Source organism: Xiphias gladius, chromosome 7, assembly GCF_016859285.1.
Source record: "Xiphias gladius isolate SHS-SW01 ecotype Sanya breed wild chromosome 7, ASM1685928v1, whole genome shotgun sequence".
Classification (NCBI taxonomy): Eukaryota; Metazoa; Chordata; class Actinopteri; order Istiophoriformes; family Xiphiidae; genus Xiphias; species Xiphias gladius.
The window spans coordinates 9,566,666-9,585,026 of record NC_053406.1 but is presented as its reverse complement, the minus strand read 5'-3'; the positions used below and the strand labels follow the sequence as shown (position 1 = coordinate 9,585,026).

Here is an 18,361-nt window from a genome sequence, read left to right as displayed (position 1 = left end):
ATATTAGGTTGGGGAATACTGCTCCAAGTTAACCTGTAACTCACCAGCAGTTGTAGACGGTTTGATTGCCACTGCGGGAGGTCTGGGCTTGACAGTTTCTGACTGCTGTACTGATATTGGGCTTGGTATGGCAACAAGCTGTAAATACAACAATGTTGACAAGTGTTATTGTTCTTGCCACTGCTAAAATTCTAAAGCCACTGGGGGCCCCTTGAGGTGACAATGTTCTTTATTCCACATTACACAATTGTAACATCTTGGATGGATTGAAGAATAGGCAAATGACTATACTTTTGCTATTGTTGGAACCTTATCAATAACGGGACTATAACTGTAGCGTTTGTCCTGAGAAGAAAGGTGATTGGCTCATTAAAATCTTAAGTTTAGAACTTTGCACTATGGAAGCATAAATATTGCTTAGTAAATAAGATAGAATTCATCTTAAATCTGCCAATTAAAGTAGGGGATGTCTCGTGTGCAAGTTCTGATTTTGGCCTGAGATTAGCACAAGGGTTAGTGGACAACATTTGGATTTCATTAAAACATTCTTTTGGAAACCAAATTTCATAACAGATATCATCATGAACACCTTGGTTACTGAGGTGACGATTTGATCTGACTAACACTAAATAATGTTAGTTATCCATTAGGTAGCATTTGCGTTGTAAATTTCACAGAAGTTTGCCCATTAGATCTCAAGACACTCTGCCATGCCCCTTGGAAATTTTCTCCAGGGGGCAGAATGGTAGATGAAAGATTGGAGGGTCAGCAGAATGATCAGGAATCGTCCTGTTGTTCTGGTAAAAATGGTAAGAACACAAATACCTTTTGACCCCCAACTTACAAAGTGCAGATAAAGTTATTTTACCTGATTGGACACCATCTGGACATTCCCCAGAGTATTCTGGCCCATAACAGATATAGGAAGCATCATGGGCTTAACAGGTGATGGTAAGATGAGTGCTGACCCTGCAAATAAAAAACACAGATTTTCTTTTTTATAATACCAACACTAATAAAGACAGTAGTAATGACCTTGACAGACTGTAGGCAATGAACAACAAAGACCAGCAAAACACCAGGGACAACATGCATTATATGCAGCGTGCAGATCTGGAGTGGACAATGCTCATTGATAATCCTGTGGACATCTTACAAGAAAACAAATTTCGGCCTGGAGGTAGGGAATAACCTGGTACCAACATATTTTGACTATGTTACTACATTCAATATAATTATTATAAAGAATTTCTACTCTGTTTATTAAAATAAAATGCATCTTCTTTCTCCCCAGTCTGTAATTTGTACATTTTTGCAAATGTAAATTAAAAGAGTTAATGCTTCTCTCATTTCTTTTTGGAAAATTAACAGGGGAAATTCCATTAACACTGTGCTTAATTGTACAAGTCAGTTCAGGGAAGGAGGACAGATCAAAAAAATCAGAAAGCAAAATCAGACCCAGCCAATGATACTAGATGGAGACTGAGATTAACGTTTGTCTGCTAAAATGACCCACTGTTGTAGTCTGTTGTCTCTTACCAGTGGAGTAGCCTTGAGATCGAGATGGTGTGGTCACCCCTAACCGATTGGTGGGTAAAGGCTGTCCTTTTGATACACCAGCAGGCAGTATCACTTGTCTGGTTTGAACATCTGTAGTCGGGGGTTCAGTCACGAGAAAATAGCTGGCAGTGGCTCCTTGCAGGGCAGGGGTAGAGGTGTCCAGGGGTAGCTGAATTATGTAGCTTTGCTGGGCCTTTGATGTCCCTGTTAATGGAGATGCAACCAATGCCCCAGCCTTACTGCTGACAGGACTAGCATGTGCCTCAGAGGTTTGTAAGCCACTAACTGCCTGCGCCACCTCATCCAAGTTGGCTTTTGGAGTGCCGCGGCCTCCAGGGGACTTAGCTGGAGAGGAGAGATAGATGGTGGGTATCTTGTCCCCGGAAATGCTGGAAATTGCCTGATTCAAGGCCGTGTCACTGGAAGAATCCTCATCCTGGTTGTCGCTGATGATGATCTTCAAAGAAACTATATTACTGGAATCTGGTGCAGCTTTGCTTGGGGCACTGGCGTTGGTGGAAGAAGGATGAGGTGCTGCTGCAACTGGGGCAGAGGAGGAGAAGGATGCGGGTGAGGCAGGTGTGGATGAGGCAGGGGTAACTAAAAGAGTTGCAGAGGTAGAAGCAGATATTGCTGAGCGAGTTGTTGCTGTGAATGGTGCAACAGTGGAAGCTGATGGCGAGGCTGGCACAGCTGTAACTGTGACACCTGAAGAAGCAGATGTGGAAGAGGCAGATTCAGGTGTTACCGAGTGAGTAAAAACTGGCTGACTGTCTCTTTCACTGCTTGAAACTGGCATATGAGATAGGTCAGCAGTCGGTGTTGGGGTGTTGTTCAGTTCAACTTGTACAGGAGACAAAAAGGCAGATTGATTACTCAGAGCTGAAGAGGGGGCTGTAGCAGGTTGCTCTATAGATCTTTGTGCTTGTTTATGCTCCTGTTTTTTGTCCACATTAGAGGCTGATGTTACTACTGGCGCAACAATTGCAGCAGAGGCTCTTAATGATGGAAGTGTGGTTGATTCACAGAGGTTAGTTGTGTTGGAAGTGCTGTCCTTCGTGGCAGGCTCCTGAGTTGTCATACTGTCTGAAGGAGGGGGAGGTTTATTCAGCAGTTCATCAATATCCATTGGTGTTACGCCAGAACTGTAACTGAAGAGTGAGGTTCTTTCTTTTCTGTTCGAGTCCCCTGCAGCAGATGAGACAACTCGGTGCTCCCCGTGACTCACTAACAATTTGGCTGAACTGTTTTCAATCCTGGATGCTCTGCTGCTGGGGGCAAGAACTGTTTTCTTTAACAAGATGGGAGCATTAGACTTCCTGGTCTTACGATCTTGTCCAGCTCTCGTCTTCACTGTCATTGGGGTTGTATCCGAAACATTCGTATCTCTTTGTGTAGTGCCTGAAAAATAAAAAAGAAGAAGGATAAAAAAGAAAAAACATTTTGATAATTAATCTGTCCCTATCCATGTATTTTAGGCAGTTCTATGTTCAAATGGGGTATAACAATTTTTATTTTATGTCAAAACTCCTCATCAGCACTTGACACAAAACCAACAATATCTATGTGTAAGAGTATGGTATAGCTGGCCAAATGATGCAGTCATCAAACTGTGGTGCACCTTTGGAACCCTCTCCCTCGACACCTTTATGGCCCCAGGGTTGCACAATTATTATTATTATTATAATTCTGACTATATCTGAACTGTTTTTCAGTGAATGTGAAGTTTGAATTCAAAAACAATAGAAATTAAGATAATAATCAAAGGTGACATCTGTGTTGTCTCCTTATGAGAGTGCACTATAGGACTGTAAGAATACCTGGATCATCACTCTGAAGGGGTCTGACTGAAGATGAAGACCCAGCAGTGTCACTCTCTTCCGGACTATTGCTAATATCTCCATCCACTGGTTCTCCATCAGGGAATTTGGTTTTATCTGCAAATGCATATGAAATCATAAACAGTCTACTTGTCTGAAATGGCTTTCAATTGTGCTTTCATACACAACTGAAAAGAATTACTCAAACAAAATTTAAATAAAGACGGTCGTAGTTACTGTAATCGAAAAGGTCAAAGAGGGCCTGAAAAGCTGGGTCAGACTCTGTCTGCTCCAAAATGTCGTGGATGGCGTCATCAGTCATATGGATTTCCCCCTGTGTCAGAGGATATATGTCAGGAAATAATGTAACAACACACAGGGAAATAAGCATACCCTGATGAAGTGATTGGGATAAATGTTTGTGAGGAACCTTTTTGAGGGGAAAAAAAAGGAAATTTATTTATAGCTGTACAGCACCTGTAATCCTAGGATTTCATCAATAGACTGGTCTGCCTCCACTGTAGCTGAAGAGGCCTTTGATGTTTGGGGCGTTGGCTCACTGATATTCGAGACGAAACAGAGGGGAAAATAGCAACACCATGTTATACCATGCTTGGAGTCATGTCACAACTTTGAAAGCCACTGACAAAATCATAAATTAACTTAATAAATACGCAGTGAGGCAATGCAGGCTTCCAACTACAGCACTTACCTGGCGAGGATTCTGTTGATGTTTTCAGCAAGCTTCTCCTGTAACGATCTGTCCCCCAGTATCTTGTCGCGTGCGTTTTGTATCACAAGTTGCTGTGAAGAGTGACATGTTTTGTAAAGTCATAAAATGTATGATTCATGAATCTGTTAAAGATGAATACTTTCAAGATAAGAGCATTGCTCTAACATAGTAGATTAAATGTCTGCACCATCACATCATTCACCACACTGAAGCAAAAATGAAAACATAAGGTGTCCTACAAAAGTGACAATAGACAGATAATTTAGCCCTAATTTGCTGCAGAAGATGGGCCAAGATCACTGTATGAGTGAAAACGCCTCTTGTATGTTCTAAATTTTCGAATTGTTAAGGAAACCCAACAACAAAGATACAGATTTACTTACAGGAAAATTTTCATCAACAACCTCTTCAGGCTGGGGTTCTGGATTGAGGCTACTGACAGTTGGGGCAGATCTGCTAGGGCCACTGGACCCACTCAGAGCACCACTTCTCTTCCTAGGGGTGTCCCTGAAGGCAGCAGAAATGATTATAAAGTTGGCAGTCAACATGCACAAGGCATAGGCAAAACAAGACGAGCACAAAAAAGTACAATCTAACATACAAAATACCACAAACTAAAGCTTCAATATATCAACATACGTAGCAACAATAAATAACAATGGTATTCATAATAATGAGTTAACACCCCTGTATATATCAGTTTTCTTCAAGGATTTTGATTCGTTAATACAAACAGACATCTCCATCTTTGTGCACAAGCCAAAAAACAATGTACCCAAAATAAAATAGTTGCTGTTCTTCAACCCTTTTGATTACAGTCAGAACCCTGTTCTCCTTTGAAATGTAACTCTTTATATATTACAAGCAAAGAGTAAGGAGTATAAGTAATACTGAACCAACGTTACAGATGCACTACCATGGTAGAAATATTTTCTTCCCCGTTTTGTTTTTGTTTGCCTCGACTATATTTTTGGCATTAAATGGTAATATTAGGCCTGTTTTTCATGATACTTAGCCATTAATATACATTGATGAAAATATCAAGCCATCAATAGTCCCTTTTCAAAGCAGACATCTGGACTTGTCATGATGGTTTCATTCTAGTCAAGTGTCCCAGTAAGCCATGACAGTGTGACAGTGCGCTAGCGAGCAAAATACCAGGACCCTGAAACTGCAGCAGCTAAATTGAGTTCAGCCATTGTTAATTTATAATATACACCTGTGCTTTTCTTACTATGAAATGTTGAAATGTCTTCAGGGAAAAGGCCTATTTATCAACATTTACTTCTGTACTTTAGTGGTGTACCGAGAAAGCAGCATTTTCAAGCCACTGTGGGTTAATGGGAAAACTGAGTCTGTCTTCAGCACTCTCTAAATAAGGGGTGGTTAACACTAATTATAATATAGCAATCATCCTTACCATTTCCGTCGTCCAGGTGACATTGGGCCCGGATTTAGGCGATTCTCTGACACAATGATCTGTACTGGTGAATCTCCTGTAATAGATACATAATGTCATCACTCAAAAGCAAATTTTTTGTGATTTCTTTTTTTGTTTTTAATATAGATATTCAAAGAATATAGTGAGCAAGCACAGCTTTACTAAACGTTTCAATAGCCATAGACAAAATTATGAAATCTATGGGCTTCAAAAGGGAAGCTTTTTGGGGCCCATCACAAAAAACAGGTGACTAGTTGCTTTAATGCTTCAAATGTGCACATGAAAACAGACATTTGTTCAAAAACAACAAATAAATCATTAATGCCATGTCTGCACGGCAGGAATACTACCATCTCTGGAAAGAATGTCAAATAAAAGTGTGTATTTGTTTTTAGATAGAAGATTTAGAAGATTATTATATCATGAGAAATCGTTCAATAAGACACCCATCTTTAGAAGTCCTAGTCAAACAATGACTGGGACAAGAATTTAAACACAAACACATCAACTTCGAAAACTGCCATTTTAACTACAATAAAAATAAATTAAAAATATATATACAGTACATGTTTTATTATACTGACTGGGCGTATTTAGTAATTGGCTGCCATCGTGGATCTGCTGGTGTGTGCCACTTCCAGTAGCTAGTCTGGTGTGCAGAGCAGTGTAGCTCACAGGAGTCGAATGGCTGAGCATGCTGTGGGAGATCTGCGCAGGACTGATGATGGAGCTTGTTACAGAAACTGATGAGCAGACGACATCACCAGCTGAAGCCATAGTCAGGACCCGCTGTCTAGCCATGTTTGCCACTCCAATGCGTGAACGCGCTGCAATTGACAGAGGTTCATAAACAAAATTATGTATACATTATGTTTATAGTTATATCTTAAATCACTGTTTGACTAGTGTGTTAAGAGTGGGTGATGCTGATAATATACACACTTGAGGTATAAACCACAGTGTTCCCCACATTTTGTGAATTTATCTGTGTTGGTTAGTCATTATATGCTGTTGTTAGAAGCCTCAATATTCATCACTGTAATAAACACCACTGTATCCACAGTACGCTCAATTTTTTGGGCAGTCCGAATTTTCCAACCTTTACATCTTCATATGCTATAATTGCCTCATCCTAACAGAATCTGCAGTTACTTGACACTTTGAAATGCATTTCCACAAATACATTTGAAAAGTAAAAATCATGATCCAGCAGTACAAAAATCTCGATGGCTGGACCAAATCTACTTATGTGGGTGTCTGTAAAATTAATTGTAAACATTGCCATATACTCTGTGAACTTTGTACGTGTTTGTGCTCCAGTAATGTAACTTTTGCTGGCTGTGCATAAAACTAGAGATGCTAAAAATAAATAAATAAATGGAAAAACTGATTACACACTTACTTCTCTGAAATGCTGAAATAGCTGGCGAATTCTGCAAGGACCTAAGGAAAGATATATAGGAGTAATGCACCAGGATTAGTGACGAATATCCCACTCAACGCCAGCTTTCAATAGGAAAGACTGAGAAAAGAGATTTTGGTCATGTTCAATTTGAGATAGTCTAAGTTATTTTAGATGAAGAAACTTGCAGATAATTACTTGATTTGGTTGAGTGTAAAATCCAGCTTTTTCCACAATGAGGTCATCATTACTGGTACCTCATGACAAGACTCTGTTGAAAAAAAAAAAAAGACAATTTACCAAAAACACAAACATGACACATGTATAAGTGTATACTTTAATTGCTAAATTCAGTAATCTTGACAATGGCAGATAATCTCACCTTTTGTTTTGGCAGCCACATACTCATTTAAGATGGTTGTGAGGCCTTTCCCAAAGACAGACTGTGGGAGCAAACAATGAATCATACAGGAGAGTAGTACCTTTATGCGCACAACATTCACGCTACAATTTGTGAGAGAGCCTATTAGATCAAAAGACATGCTTACAAATACACAAGCAGGAATAGTCCCATCTCCTGTGGTGTGCTCGGCATACTCCTTCAGGTTGGGGCTCTCATGAATGAAAGCTTGGCTTGTAGCGGACAGCCCCTCTTCTTGGAGGTACCCTGTTGAAGGACATTTACCAACACCCAGTTAGAGAGACACGGCAATAAAACAAAACTCAAACAGCAAACGAATAGTTACCCTAAATACGGCTGCAAGCTCTGAGCCGCCTGTTTACGTTTTAGTGTCATTGTTGGCTGATGGCGCGTTCACGTCACATCGTTTAAACAGAAATTACGAGCAGCCGAGAGGGAACAATAATGACAGAAAAACAGATTTAATTCCGAGTGAGAGATATAGTGGATTTCTGACAGCGACAGTGTCTCCCACTATAAAGAACTAAGGACATCTCAACAAACTGTTGGGAGAATGGCTGCAAAGGCAGCACCGCTGACAGATAGCGACATCAAAATACAATCCGTTCAGGTCGTTTTATAAGACCTATACGCTGTTTGTATCTTGTCTCCCTCGGTAAAGGACTGCTAACAAAGAACGTAACACAACAACAGTAGCTAAATCAAGCTGTTTATCTGGCTACAAAGTTAGCTAGCACTAGGGCTAACACCTTGGAATAAGGCGTGAATAATGGGTGTTTTTCGTACTCTTCCTATTCGGCAGACCTCAAGTGAATGCAGCACAACGCTACAGCTTTGTTAAACCCGAGACTCACCCAAAACAAGCCGTGCGACGTCGGACGGCAGCAACATGACTGCTTGTTGGTTGATAAAAAAGGGCGTAGTAGTGAAAAATGAGCTACATGTTTAGGAAAACTCTCTCAGAAATCCGCTATACAGCGTCAAATTAAGAAAAATAGACCCATCACTGTAGCGGGACTACTGCTTACTCAAAAGGCGGGGAACTCAAGAAATTATAACCCGGAAGTATAAAATAATCTGCTGGTTGGAATCTTGGTAGTTGTAGTCCAATCCGAAACGTCTAACTCCACCCAACCCTACAGGTTGCTATATACACATATAGGAATTAAATAGATTGAACATGACTTCTACAGGGACTCTGTCGCTCGAATAGCATAGCATCCAGCAAAGTAGCAAGTTTGTCTTAATGTTGGCAGTACAGTTACCGGACTCAATCAGTAGTAGCCATGACCAGGATATGATGTAGCCTCTTCACTCCTGCTCTTGGGGCGGGAATTCCCTGCGTGGTCTGCGTAACGCACGTCAACATGGAAAAGTTGTCAGGGGAGGCACAGCTGCAGGCTCCCCCAGCACTGTAGCACCCCAGGTAACATCTGCACCTGCATGTGTGACAGCTCAGATCGCACCGAGGGTTTGAATGGACGTTTGTGAATCGACTTCAAAGCACGTGTGGTAATGTTGTGTTGCTAAAGTAGCTCGTTTACAAAGCCAGACAGACTGTTTCATGTAAACAGTTTGTCAGAAGCGATTTGTAGAAGAGAGCTGATGCCTTTGCTAAGTAAATGTAGTGTAGGCATGCAGTAATGTGTACGAATAACAACACCCTCTCTTGTCAACATCCTGTCTTAGCAGGTACAGTAGACTACTCCACTGATAAAAACTGTGGAGCACAATGAGTCTGGCTCTTCATGATCTCCTGGTCTGCTGCAGGGGGCTGGAGAATGACAAAGCTACAGAGAGGAAGGTAATCACACGTGCTAATAAAAAACAAATATGAAATGAGATGTATTGCAGCAGCCTCTCTCTGCCTCACTGCAGCCCAAGTTTAACCAGTAAGCACGGTATAAATCTTACATATCCTTCATGCCTCCAGAAAGAAGCTGAACGCTTCAGACGGCTCCTTCGAACTCCAGAGATTGTGCAGGAGTTGGATCGTACCTCAGGACCTAAAGCTAAATCCTCCAAGCAACTCACGTGGGATGCTGTTTTCAGGTAACCTGCCTCTTTATATTTGTTTTGTACACGTGCTACGAAATGCATATAACGTTATCTAGTGTAATACAAGTCCCATTTGTTTCTGCGGGATTTGATGCACATGTCTTGAAAATCTTTCATGAGGTTTGCAAATGTGGTGTTCTTTTTTTGTACTTTGCCTGCTAAGACAATGGATCTAGCTTGTTTCCATCTTGCCGATTTAGTTTCACTTTTGTTTCTTTGCATCATCAACATATGAATACCAACAGACTTCTTGGAAACTTACTGTGCCCAGTAATCAAATGGAAATTTGACATACTTTACTTTACTTCAAGTTGTTTCACAAGAGTCTTCTTTTCATTCAATGTTGTGCAAGATACCTGTAAATTGTGTTTATGTGTTAACTTTGTAATTTATCAACAGTTTTGGTTCAGTTAGGTTCAATTATCTGCCAGAAAAAAATGTTAAATGAGCACTTCCTATTTCTATTTCTCTGTTTCACATACACTCATTTTGCTCATGTCAGATTTCTGCAGCGCTATGTCCAGAAGGAGACAGAAAGCATGCAGTCAAGTAAATCCGTCGCAGCGACAACGCTGGCCACACGGAAGAAGAAGATGGCTGAAATGTGCAGTTTGATCAAATACTTCATACGCTATGCAAACAAACGTAAGGGCACTGTTTTTGTGAGATACCGTGGTAGTTTACAGGTTAGTGCCATGTCATGTCACAGTGAGGGATGTTTTTGAACAAATCTTTCAATCATATCTTTTAATCACTGCACCCGGTTCATTCAGTTCAGTAGTGAACAGAAATAAAACTGGGCAATCATTTTTTGAATTACTGTAGGTACTGCTTTATAGTCTCTCTCTCTCTCTCTCTCTCTCTCTTTCTGCAGGTGGGCCTCGTCTAAAGTGCAGTGAGCTGCTGAGACATGTGATGGAGGTGCTGCAGAATTCATACAGCTGTTCAGCTTATGGAGAAGATTACAGCAGCCTCCTGGTGAAGGACATCCTCTCCGTCCGCAAGTACTGGTGTGACATCACTCCACAGCAGTGGCGAAGTCAGTGGGCTATTTGACTAAATATCCAGGAAATTATACTTCTTGACTTCTTGATATAATCAGACTATCCCTCCTGATGGATTTTACTTAGCAGTGCATTAATTGTGTTATAAGCGCCTGGTGTCTAATTACTGTCTCACCAAGCAAGTTACATGCTGTTAAACACTCTGTCCGCTGTTTATTTTTGTGATCCCTAGGTCTTTTGGACTTGTACTGTGGCTTGTTCAACTCCTCATCCAAACCGATCAACCATGTTTTGGTGAACAGAGTCATCCACATGTTGGTGCGGGGCTGCTGCATGCAGACTGATGGATTTCATAACACTCTGTTCAGCTTCTTCTCCAAAGCACTGCTTAATGCCAGGTGAAAGCTTTTTACCAAACTTTTAAATTGACGGAGTCTTCTAATTTCTCACAACAATATTTTGGTCTTACTTTGAAATGTTATTCTGTTATGTTTTTAGTTGTTACTAAAAATAACACTAGTAAAATGCACTTGTTATTTTCCTTTACGAAATCCTATGATCCTGTTAGGCAAGAGAAACAATTGACTGTTTTGGAGCACCTCGTCTCGGCTCTCAACATATTCTTGAGATCTGCAGCCATGAACTGTAGGATGAGGGTGTGTCATCTGGGAGAGGAGCTTCTGCCCTCTATACTATATGTCTGGGCAGATATGAGGCCCAGTGCTGCTCTCAAAGAGGAGATCGTGGAGTTCTTCAACCTGCAGATCTGTGTTCACCACCCCAAAGGAGCCATGACGCAGGACACAGGTTGAGTGATCTTTTTTTTGTTTCTCTTTAAAACAATGTCTGTTTCTAGTAGTGGTGACACCTTTGGTTGTTTGAATGAAAGACAGTCTGTATTGTGGGTTACGTATGGTCCCATATATGTATCCACTCTTTTTGGAATATAGCAATGAAATAGAAACAAATCAACCTAAACTTAATCTTCTGAGATTTTGTTAGAATTTGAACAATAAAGTCTGGACCAATGAAGAACATGGGACCTTTTTGTCTCCAGTTCTAAACAAGGCAAGAGAGTGCACTAGTGGACTTCTACATGCAGCTTGTAAAGACATTTATTCTCAGGGACTTCAGATGTTTTAAAGGATAATTTTGGTGATTTTCCTTGTTTCATCATCAATTACAAATCACACCACTGGAGGAAGATTTTTCAACTGTATTTATTAAGTGATAATTAGGTAACTGTCAAAAATTAAAAATAAAATGAAGGTGACTGTAGATGCACTGTGATGGATTACCTATCTCAAGTGGTACTTGCAAGTTTTATAAACTGATATACCATAAAATACAGTTTGATACCATGAAATTATTAAAATTCAATGGCTGAAGGTAGGAAAGTATTCTAGAAACATGGCGTTTGCTTTGGAAAATGGTCAGCACTAAGGTTAAGTCAAGGTGTAAAGATAACCCACCTGTAGAGTCCTCCAATAAACAACCTATAAGCAGTTGTTCCCCCTCTCACGTATTAGGTGCTCATGCTGAGGACTGGACTAGGTGGCGGAGTCAGCTGTACAACCTGTACGATGCTTTGGTTAGAGAAATCAGTCATATAGGCAGCAGAGGGAAGTACGTCACAGGGACGAGACACATAGCCGTGAAAGACAATCTCATCCAGCTCACAGCTGACATCTGTCATCAGGTAATAGAGATCAAGTCTCAATCGTGCATAAAGAAATCACAATTTTGCTTGATGTAGGTATCAGAATGACCTCTTTTAACAACATCATGTGCTTCATCTTCTTGTGTTTCCTGCATGTTGTAGCTGTTCAGTGATGACAAAGCCATCCATATCTTGGAGATGACACAGGCCCCCCTCAGAGCCACACAGATGGGCAGTCCCAACCAAGGAACAGCCAGCAAGCGACGCCGCATCGAACTGGGCTGGGAGGTCCTCCGAGACCATCTGCAGCCTCAGCACAGTGACTTTGATGTCATACCATGGTAAGAAAATAACAATACAATTAACGTCAACGTAACGATCATGTTGAGATATTCCAAACTTCCTTCATTTTCTCCTCTCAGGCTGCAGATCACGGCAGTGCTCACCTCTAAGTATCCATCCATGATGCCCAGCCAGGAGCTGGTCCCACTGCTGTCAGTGTTGTACCAGCTCCTGGCAGAGCAGCGGAGAGGAGAGAGGGGGCCATACGTGCTGCGTTGTCTGAAGGAGGTGGCCCGGTGCCATGCCTGCTACCCAGAGAGGACCCAGGTTCACAAGGTGGAGTTGGGCAGGCTGTGGGGTCGGGTCTGGGCCCTGGCACTGCGAGGGGTCAGCTCACCCCAGACAGAGGCCCTCAGCCTGGACCTGCTGGCCTCCATTGTCCATGGTGGACTGATTAATATGGACAGAGAGTTCTGGAAGCTTTTCTCTGGATCAGCTTGCAAACTATCCCAGTAGGTTTCTGTTTTTTTCTCATTGTGCAATGTTAAATTAAGTCTTTGTTAATACTCAAAATGTGTCATTATAATAGATTAGTGTTTCTTAGTGTGTGCATTTAGCTCCCATCACCATTTCCTTTTTTTTTCTCTATCCACAGGAGTGCTGCTGTCTGTCTCTCCCAGGCCCTGCTTAAGTGTCCGGTCCCTAAGAGTCTCATCCCGAGCTCAGGCTGGGACTATGTGGGGGTCACAGAAGGATCTGGGTCTCCAAACCTGAAGGAAACCCTCCTAGCCTGGCTGCTGATGAGTGATCAGAGCGATGAGATGGAGGATAGCTCCAGACCTCACCCCATCATTTGCAGGTTGTCACTGTGTTGCTTTTTCATTTTAACTGCAGATTTTTCTGACTTTGACTGTAGAATATCTTGACAGTCAGCTTTCACAATGATAAGCTCAAATTACACACTGATGTTTTTCAGGGGATGCACTTTTTGCTCCATAAAGAGAAAAAGGAAATATACGGTGTTAATTTAAAAAAAAAAAACTTTACTTTGATTATAAGATAAATGTCTATAAATTGTTGTTTTCTTGTGATCTTGTGTACAGAGACTTTCCCTACAATCTAATAGCGGACATCCTTGTCTCCCTGACCTTGAAAGACACCAGAGCAGGCCTGAAGTTTCTGCTGGGTGCTGAAGGAGCTGAGGGGTGAGACGACCCCCTCTTTTAGCGTAATTCATGTATCAGTAGTTTTTTGGCATCATTGTTGTTACAGAGTATTTCTTTTAAAATTCATGCTACATTGCTAAGAAATGCTAAGAAATTTTGGGATAAAAATAATTCAGTTATCTGTTTTGTTTTTTTTTAAAGTACCTTTTTTCAAGAACAAGCGTCTTCTGATGCCAAAGACAACCTGGAAGAGATCGAGAGGCTGTATTTGCAGTTCAGCTTCAACGCTCTGCCCTCAGAGTTCCGAGGGACTGAAGAGTCGGTCAAGACGTCGTCAGCTGACGGCCAATTCGCTGCTGTCCCCGGTCTCCGAAGCAAGTTGGAGCAGTCCCTGCTTAGTGTGGCTGACAACTTACTCCGCTGCTACTCTCCTGACGTGAGTGGAAGTTAATACTCGTGTGTTTGTGTGGTCATTACACAGATGAACTGTTATTTATTCGGATCTGCTCTCCACAGTCTCAGTCCATCCCTCCAGAGTGTCTGGTGCGCTGTTTCAGTCTGCTGACTGGTGTTCTAGCAGGTTACGTCTCCAGTGGGGTTCTTACTCAAGAGGAGGCCTGCCGCTCACAACTCCTCACTAAGGCAAAGGTATTCAGACTCATCTACATGCACAACATGTGAATCTACATTAGTCATTCCTCTTAATATAGTGTTCATGAGCAGCCTGCCTGGTGCCTTGCGCCCATACTCCATGGTATACATTTATGTTAAATAACATCTAAATAACAGTTGAAATGAAACATAAACTTTAATTTTAAGTTTGCTGTGGGTTGGTGTTTTGTCTCTAGGCCGTGGCCCAGGAATTTAGTGGGTTTGTTTCTAGTGTGAAAGTAAAGATGACAGAGGAGGGGACCATGACCACGCTAAGGTCTGTCATGAAGCTCTGCACACAGTCAGCCAGCAGAAAAAACGAGGTGAAAAAAAAAACCCTTCATCACAGTTCATCTTGTCATCATCATGATGTTAATATGTGGACGATTTAGCCATTGACGGCCAGGTATCAGAAAACTTCCTCTCTAGTGCACTTCTTGTCACTCACCGTGTCCAAATCTAGGTCTGGTTTCTTTGAGATTAAATCCTTTGTCCTTTCTTCTGCAGGATAATGTTTGTACCATCTCCTGTAGTCTGTTCATTATGATACTGCCAGCCAATCTCCTTAGTGAACTGGCAGAGATCTGCAAACTGTTGGTACGTGACAGACATACACGCGGTAGTATGTAACGATTCACGATGTTCGTGGCCTGAGGATAAGAATGTGAAAATCTTACTCTCAGGACCAGAGCCAATTCACTGACGTAATCTTACTCCTCTGTCTCTTCAGCTAAGCAGTGTTTCTAAGAAAGTCGGTGTTGTGGATGAGGACGAGCATGTGGATGACGACTGGGATGTGACCAGGACTCAAGAGGAGGATGATATTGACCTGTTTGAGGATGGCGAAGAGTCCCACAGCAGCACCAATGGGACCCACGGACAGAAGGGAGAAAACACTGATGCTGCCTGTGGGCCAGGTAAGAAGGGATCTCTAGGTGTCTAAATTAGAACAATTTCGTATAATTTATAGAAACTTAATTACCACACAAATAAGACCGTTTCTTAAAAGGTTTCAGCACTGTTAAAACAGCTACTGGTCACGTATCTTAAGTTCCTGGCCCCAGTTTGTCATTTGTTGGCGTGTTTTTTTTTTGTGTGTGTGTGTGCTTAAAATAGTTGTAAAGGCAAAACACCTTCAGCAATCTAAAACATCGGCAGTAAAGTACACCCGCAATTTTACATTTAGCAGTCAGAAAGAGAGAAATCCATCATATGAGGTTCACCAAAGCCATCTTAGCTGAAGTTACTAATCATCATATCAGTGGATGACAGGGAGAGGAATCGTGGTTCTGTCCTCCCTTAGGTGCAAAAAGCCTGTTAGCAGAGGATCATCTGGCCCAGCAGGACCTGGCTCTCCTCGCGATCTTGGAGTTCCTGTGTGAGTTTGGCTCTGTCCAGCACGGCCACAGTCTGCTTTTCAAACCACAGGAGGTGCGGCACAGGCTGCTGCTGCTGTTGGAGCAGATCGACTTCAGCAAAGCCCTGCACCTCAACATGGTGAGTAGCAGCTGGTGTGGAGAGTCATGGTGGCATTGGCAATAGTGATGCTTCCGCTGCTGAACGCTAATATCGGGTCTTGCAGTATCTTGTCCTGCTGAAGAAGCTTCCTGCCGAGGACTCGCTCTCTCCTGAAGAATTTGATTCGCTGCTCCGTCCTCTGGCGTAAGAAAAATTTCTGCTACACAAATGTATTACATTAGCAATAGAGCAGTTGTTAATAATGCTGCATTCACAGGGAACTGTGTAGCGTGTACCGTCAGGACCAAGAGATCTGTTCTGCTGTGCTGTTGGGTTTGTTACCCTCCATCAGGAGCCTGGGGAAAACCCACCACATGCCCGAGGAAATGAGACATGTTCAGGGATCCCTGCTACAAGTTGTCTCTGGATTCTGGTTAGTGGTATATTTTCATATTGAAATATGAAGTTGTAAGATGAAGCCTCTGCTTCCCACAAGGAGCCTTCAGTCTTTGACGGAGGATGATCAAGCGTGAAATGTGCCTCCCCGCTTCGACGCAAGAAAACAAGACCTCGTCAAAAAGTTGTTTTAAATCGCATCTTCAAGAGACACCGATTGTGTCAGACTTTTCAAACATTATGTTTGTCTGAATCTGGCTCTGCATGAATATCTGTTATAATCGAAATCTGTTTATTCTTTGTATGAATAAATTTTAGTTACTTGCTCATTCATTGTTTTTTGTTTTTTTTGTTTTTGTTTCTTTTAGTTTCTTGAGCCAAACGGGGAAATGCATAGCAGCTGTGCGAGCCGCTTTAGTGCGATGTCTGGTTGCTTTGCTAGAGGTAAGCTCTCTCAGAGGTTTTTTTTGCCTGCAGTTACAGGGAATACATTTAGTTTGGTTTCAGGCTTTCTCTGCTCAACAGTGAAATGTTAGATTTGTATCTTTTACGTCCCACTCTAAATAAATTGAAGTAAGCCAGCTGCTGCGCATGAACATTTTATCAAACTTTGAGGGAATTAATATAATGTTTGACAGAGAAGCAAAGTGGTGTTGACTGCTGGCTTGTTGGTCCAGCTGATTTACCAGTTGATTTTATTATATTACCTGCGAAAATTGCCTCTGATTGATCAACTACCACTGAGGCTGGAAAGTGAGAAATGTTTCCCAGGTGCCACTTAATGAATATTTTTATGTGGACACTTTTTTCCCCTCTTCTTTTTCTGTATATTCTTTTTTCTATCTTTCACTTGCATTGTCACTCTGTTAGTGATTATCTTTGACAACTCTCCCCCCTAACAGGCTGACCCATGTTGTAAGTGGGCAGTCCTAAGTATCAGAGAGCCGGGCAGAGAGGAGGACCGTTCAGTGTCCGTCATCCTTCCGTCTCACCTCGCAGATACCCACCACCAAGTCCGTATGCTGGTAGCCATGTCAGTGGAGAGGTACGCTTTAACTGGGAGCTGACTGATCGCTTCTGACAATGTATCAGGATAAATGTTGTAGACAATTTTGTAAATTATACAATAGATGTGATTATATTAAATCTAAACATGATTGAAACAAATTAGATAGGAAAACTATATTTCACTCATTAAGTGGATCATCGATCTGATTGTCACCATTAGTTTCTTTTGTATCCAGGTTGTTTCTGGAGATGAGACCAGATCACCCTGATAAAAGGAAGATGCTACCACTTAAACACCAGCAGGCTGCTTTTGAAAATGTTTACCTGAAGGCTCAGGAGGGAATGAGGCTCCCTGTTAGTCCATTCACTGTTACCACAAATCAGGAAAAGTTTAAATATTTGTTCGTTTTCAGCCTCAGTTTGACTTTCCTGATGTTTTCTACGTGATCGTACACAGAGAAGCAGCTCTTCAGAGGACCAGCAGGACGAGGCATTCAACCGCAAGGCCACCCTGTTGAAGAGTTTGTCTGTGGTGCTGTGCTGTAGTCCAGTGTGTGAAAAACAGTCTCTGTTTGCCCTCTTCCAGTCCTACAAGGAGAACAATATCGAGGAACAGCTCATTAAAAAGGTAACCACTTCAGGGCACTGTGCATTGCTGAAATGAAGGGTCGAGATGCTTAACACAGTTTTCAATATCGAAGTCAGACATGACTGTGAAATGATGAAAATATCATCTGTTCAAGATTTTTGTAAGGTCCTACAGTATTGTTCCAGTTGCTTGAAAAGTACACTTACTTTAAATCACTTTAAATCGTTTTTTTTCTGGTTGAGCTTAACTGTTCATTATTTGGGTCACTGTATAACCTACAAACAAATCTATAGTTTGCCCTGACCTTTAAAACAACAATCTACAGAAAGCCAAGAGAGAGATTAACTGTTGTTGTCCTTCTTTTCTTGACAGATGTTGTACAGTGTATCCCGAGCGCTGGGCTACCGGAGCGTAAAGACATTTGTCAGTTCTCACTTGTACTACTTGGTGGCAGAGTGGCTCGCACAGAGACAGTCTGACGATCGTTACACTCTTGGCTCTTTCCCCTACACCCTCCTAGACCATGACGCAGTCAAAGATTTCTATAAGTGGGGAAATAAACTTGTCCTTTTCTTTCATTTGATGTCACAGATTAAGTCTGTGGTGTTGTTTTGTAGCCGCTGTTTAATCTACTCTTCTTTCAGTGCATTTTTCCAGGTTTTAAAATGGAAATTACACAAAACAAACTAATATTTTCTGTACAATCAAAGTC

General features: G+C 41.7%; 2 protein-coding genes across 4 annotated transcripts in view; one reads left to right on the top strand and one right to left on the bottom strand.

The window, feature by feature from the left end:
* npat (nuclear protein, ataxia-telangiectasia locus) overlaps positions 1–8,621 on the bottom strand; it is a 12,835-nt gene extending 4,214 nt beyond the window's left edge. Inside the window, exons 1-15 of the mRNA XM_040131195.1 lie at positions 8,232–8,621; positions 7,505–7,623; positions 7,339–7,399; positions 7,155–7,227; positions 6,957–6,997; positions 6,139–6,381; positions 5,534–5,609; positions 4,497–4,620; positions 4,093–4,184; positions 3,858–3,939; positions 3,618–3,714; positions 3,381–3,497; positions 1,540–2,961; positions 869–969; positions 45–138 (exon numbers count right to left, since the gene is read on the bottom strand). Of these exons, the coding sequence (XP_039987129.1) occupies positions 45–138; positions 869–969; positions 1,540–2,961; positions 3,381–3,497; positions 3,618–3,714; positions 3,858–3,939; positions 4,093–4,184; positions 4,497–4,620; positions 5,534–5,609; positions 6,139–6,381; positions 6,957–6,997; positions 7,155–7,227; positions 7,339–7,399; positions 7,505–7,623; positions 8,232–8,268 (2,779 nt within the window). The 5' untranslated portion in view covers positions 8,269–8,621. The remainder of the gene's footprint in view (positions 1–44; positions 139–868; positions 970–1,539; positions 2,962–3,380; positions 3,498–3,617; positions 3,715–3,857; positions 3,940–4,092; positions 4,185–4,496; positions 4,621–5,533; positions 5,610–6,138; positions 6,382–6,956; positions 6,998–7,154; positions 7,228–7,338; positions 7,400–7,504; positions 7,624–8,231) is intronic.
* The window catches only part of atm (ATM serine/threonine kinase), a 25,939-nt gene continuing 16,160 nt past the window's right edge, over positions 8,583–18,361 (top strand). The window contains exons 1-25 of one of the 3 annotated variants that reach the window (XM_040131193.1): positions 8,583–8,803; positions 9,067–9,181; positions 9,311–9,429; positions 9,938–10,080; positions 10,310–10,474; positions 10,672–10,837; positions 11,008–11,246; positions 11,969–12,138; positions 12,262–12,440; positions 12,522–12,893; positions 13,037–13,240; positions 13,485–13,586; positions 13,749–13,983; positions 14,064–14,195; positions 14,396–14,521; positions 14,706–14,795; positions 14,929–15,115; positions 15,502–15,695; positions 15,781–15,860; positions 15,934–16,089; positions 16,421–16,496; positions 16,955–17,097; positions 17,297–17,414; positions 17,518–17,688; positions 18,022–18,197. In XM_040131193.1, coding sequence (XP_039987127.1) covers positions 9,110–9,181; positions 9,311–9,429; positions 9,938–10,080; positions 10,310–10,474; positions 10,672–10,837; positions 11,008–11,246; positions 11,969–12,138; positions 12,262–12,440; positions 12,522–12,893; positions 13,037–13,240; positions 13,485–13,586; positions 13,749–13,983; positions 14,064–14,195; positions 14,396–14,521; positions 14,706–14,795; positions 14,929–15,115; positions 15,502–15,695; positions 15,781–15,860; positions 15,934–16,089; positions 16,421–16,496; positions 16,955–17,097; positions 17,297–17,414; positions 17,518–17,688; positions 18,022–18,197 — 3,815 coding nt within the window. In that variant the 5' untranslated portion in view covers positions 8,583–8,803; positions 9,067–9,109. Of the gene's footprint in view, positions 8,890–9,066; positions 9,182–9,310; positions 9,430–9,937; positions 10,081–10,309; positions 10,475–10,671; positions 10,838–11,007; positions 11,247–11,968; positions 12,139–12,261; positions 12,441–12,521; positions 12,894–13,036; positions 13,241–13,484; positions 13,587–13,748; positions 13,984–14,063; positions 14,196–14,395; positions 14,522–14,705; positions 14,796–14,928; positions 15,116–15,501; positions 15,696–15,780; positions 15,861–15,933; positions 16,090–16,420; positions 16,497–16,954; positions 17,098–17,296; positions 17,415–17,517; positions 17,689–18,021; positions 18,198–18,361 lie in introns of all 3 variants that reach the window. The other 2 variants (XM_040131192.1, XM_040131191.1) reach the window with 2 other exon arrangements.